This window comes from Cryptomeria japonica, chromosome 7, assembly GCF_030272615.1.
Source record: "Cryptomeria japonica chromosome 7, Sugi_1.0, whole genome shotgun sequence".
Taxonomy (NCBI): Eukaryota; Viridiplantae; Streptophyta; class Pinopsida; order Cupressales; family Cupressaceae; genus Cryptomeria; species Cryptomeria japonica.
In genome coordinates, this window is record NC_081411.1 from 858817130 (window position 1) to 858820773 (window position 3644).

Sequence of the window (3644 nt, forward strand, 5' to 3'; positions counted from 1 at the left end):
TTGTCTGCCACGTCTGATAGGCACCCCGAATCCTCCTGTCAAACCATGCTTTGTTGCAAATATATCCTGTTGGGCCTCACTGTCATGAGAGTCATCCTCATCGTCACGGGAGTGCCTTTCCATTTTTTTCAAGGTCATGCCATCTGCAGAGTTCTCTGAAGCCACAAATAATTCCAGCTCCTTTGCCCTGCTACCTTACTCCAATTTGCACCCTCCTCATTCTGTGAGTCAACAATAGATTCAACTTGGGTCTCCGATGGCATATACTTTTCCTCCCGCAATCTCCAGAGTTCCTTCTCTTCAACAACGACTTCTTTTTCACCATCTTTCCAGCCATCCCACCAATGTACATGGCGCTTCGTTTTAGCCTTCACTTGCACAATTTTACTCTCCACTGAGTCTAAATTTGGAAGAAATTCCTCGATGACTGAATTGATGTCTTCATCTTTTAGTTGCCTTTCAGCCTTCTTGAAAGACCAACAATTTCTTTTGACGTGGCCTTGCTTGCCACAATACCAGCAACCAGTTTCTCTAACTTCGAATTTCTGCATCTTCTAGAGAATTTTCAATCCTCTATCTATCTACCTTTCCATCTCTGCTCAACCTAATTTCACCTAAGCTTTGATACCAATTGTAAAGATTAAAACAAGCAGAGAATCAAAAACAAAACAGCAGAAAAGAAAACACACAACACAAGGTTTAATGTGGTTCACCACTAAGTGGCTACGTCCACCAGAAACGCAGGGAATTATCTTATTAACCAAATATCCAATACACAATACATTCAGTATGGGCTGCACTCAGCCATTTATATAAACACATTAGATACGAAATGAAAAGTCTGGAGAAGTCGAATGGTCATGTGACCATTGGGTTTCACATACCCAACAATATTCTCATACGATGAAAAAGAAATCCCTTCAAATTCAGGAACAAAATATTTCTCAGAAAATTATAAAACCATTTGGATAATAGCATGTTAAGAACACACAATAAGGAATAAATTCACTAAAGGAGTTTTATCAAATATTAGAGACATCCAAACAATCTCATGAGAACAACATCAGACAGAAAAAAAATACCATTCATCTAATCTCATACAATGCTTGGCATATTGTTCCGAAATGAAGGCCTTGTTAAATGCAGTTGATAAATTCTGCTGTTGCTTGGGCACTTTGTATAGAAGCCTGACAGTTCACACTATATGTGAATGTGAGCTCTTGTCCAGGATGAATAGATTTACCATTGTTTACAATAACTTTCTCATCCACTGGATCCGAATTCAAATTTATGCAGAATATTTGCAGATGCAGAATAACATTATGGGCATCACAGAATCTGCAAGTATTTTCCACTTGTATTGGAAATGGTTCATAATCATAACCATAGTTGTCATTCCAACTCACTTCAATGGCGTTCCCTGCTTTACAGCTGTTGGCTACTCAAACAAACAACATAATGATTGATCTAACAGATGACCCAGAAAATTCTTATTATTTGTTAAACATAGAAAAAGATAAGAAAAATGAGCTCACCTGAGAGTGCAGAAAATATGAATGGATGTAAATTTGCGAGAATGAGCATTACAGAAAGAAATTTAAAGATGAAAAGCCCGGAATGCTCCATTTTGATGCAATCTGTTTTCTGCAACTTCTTCTTGCTTCATTAGAATAGCCAAATCAAATTTGTTATTGATACCGATTTGTTATTTATATGCACATCTAAATCTCAATAATTAAATTGAAGATAATATTATATTCATTCATATTTTTGTTGTGAATATTAGTTTTGATTTTATATTCATTCATCTTCTTCCTGTGAATATGTATAATATTATTGTATAAATGAGACATCTAATCATCAAAATAAGCAAATGAAACAAATTTAAGGAAATTTTTTGTTTCATTAAATACAAATTTGTAATCTTCAGTGGACTAAATAACATACCAATCACTATTATGGATAGTTTTTTACAAAGATTATGTTTCAAATAACGTCACAGTTGGCAATGGGTCCTTGGTCTATTGGTGAAGTTGAATGGCTCCAAATGAGCCTACTAGGGATCAAGTCTTGCTGAGTGCAAGACTCCGACTTCATAAGGAATGAGGCCGGGATCGCGGGCCAAAAAAAATGTGAATCATTTACAAAGGTATTACCGACAATATTAAGTTATGCAGTTTATGGTTGTGGAGGGAAATAAATTGACAACTGAGATAATGATTTCAGGATAGTATTTTAATGGGATTAAATTTTAGTTTATTATGATTTTTTTTAATTTATATTTAATAGGTATTTTTATTAATTATATGTTTTATATATATAAAAAATTGAAATAGACTCCGACATCATAAGGAATGAGGCCGGGATCGCGGGCCAAAAAAAATGTGAATCATTTACAAAGGTATTACCGACAATATTAAGTTATGCAGTTTATGGTTGTGGAGGGAAATAAATTGACAACTGAGATAATGATTTCAGGATAGTATTTTAATGGGATTAAATTTTAGTTTATTATGATTTTTTTTAATTTATATTTAATAGGTATTTTTATTAATTATATGTTTTATATATAAAAAAAATTGAAATAGTCATAATTTAAAGGTTATGTATTTTTCTAAAAAATTAAAATTGTTAAGCAATCAAAGTATAAAACTATTACTAATCATCTAGTTTTATACATTTATATGCAACATCTTCTAATATTCTATCAATTTTTTGAGGAACTTTTGTCATGTTGTAGGGTTTTGTCAAATTAATTTCTAACCTACAAAAATCCTTGAGCCTAACTTCAAACTCAACTATGCAATTTGCCCAATGATATTCTATAGTTGGATCGTGTTTATAGTAAGCCCCTATAATTGGGTTGTTTTTACCAATTTGGTCAAATTTGTTCCTAATATCCTCATATAGGTCCATGCATGAGGGGGCCATATCTATTTCTATCATCTTAGCACTCTTCATGTCAAGGCATGTGTGCAAAGAAACTTTGATAGGGAAAGGGAAACTTGCTTTACATTTACCGAACACCAACTTGTGGACTCTTCCCTAATCCATACATATCTCCAAAAGAACCAATCTTTCATCTATGTATGGAGTCTTATAACATCTTGTCATTCTCCAATTGTCTGATTGTAGCATATGTGAAAGCATCATTAACAAGACAATAATACTTTTGGATTTTGTCTAAGCTTAACTAGGGATAATGATGCATATTCTAAATTATCATTTCTTAAAGAACCACTCTTTCTAGCCTTGGGAAATGCAAAGTGTGGATTGTGAAATGCGAAGTGTGGTGCAATAAAACCATGTGGTAGAAGTTTTGGAGCTGAATTGTCAAATGGTTGCTTGAAGTAGTGAGTCAAGGACAACTAAATTCCAAGGAGATTGTTGGAGCATGTGAGCTAAAGGCTTATTCATTGTAATTCAAATTATCATGCATCCTACTATGAGATAGTGAATCTCTTCAGCAAGTCCTCGTATGTTTCCCTGAGGTAGTATACGTCTTTGGCAAGTCCTTGTAGTGTTCTTCCTTAGGCAGTGAGCCTTAAAGAAAATTATAATCTTATTCATATGAGTGAGGATTTTCTCACTACGTTTTTTCCCTTATTGGGTTTTCCATGTAAACATGGTGTTTTCTTGTGCTT

At 33.9% G+C, this 3644-nt stretch overlaps 1 protein-coding gene across 1 annotated transcript; it reads right to left on the minus strand.

The window, feature by feature from the left end:
* Positions 1–979: 979 nt before the first annotated feature.
* LOC131047052 (uncharacterized) lies at positions 980–1659 on the minus strand. Its single transcript, XM_057980868.2, has 2 exons — positions 1536–1659; positions 980–1438 (listed from the first exon to the last, which is right to left on the minus strand). The coding sequence occupies exons 1-2, from the start codon at positions 1624–1626 to the stop codon at positions 1137–1139; spliced, it is 393 nt and encodes a 130-aa protein (XP_057836851.1). The 5' UTR covers positions 1627–1659; the 3' UTR covers positions 980–1136.
* Between the last annotated feature and the right edge of the window lie 1985 nt (positions 1660–3644).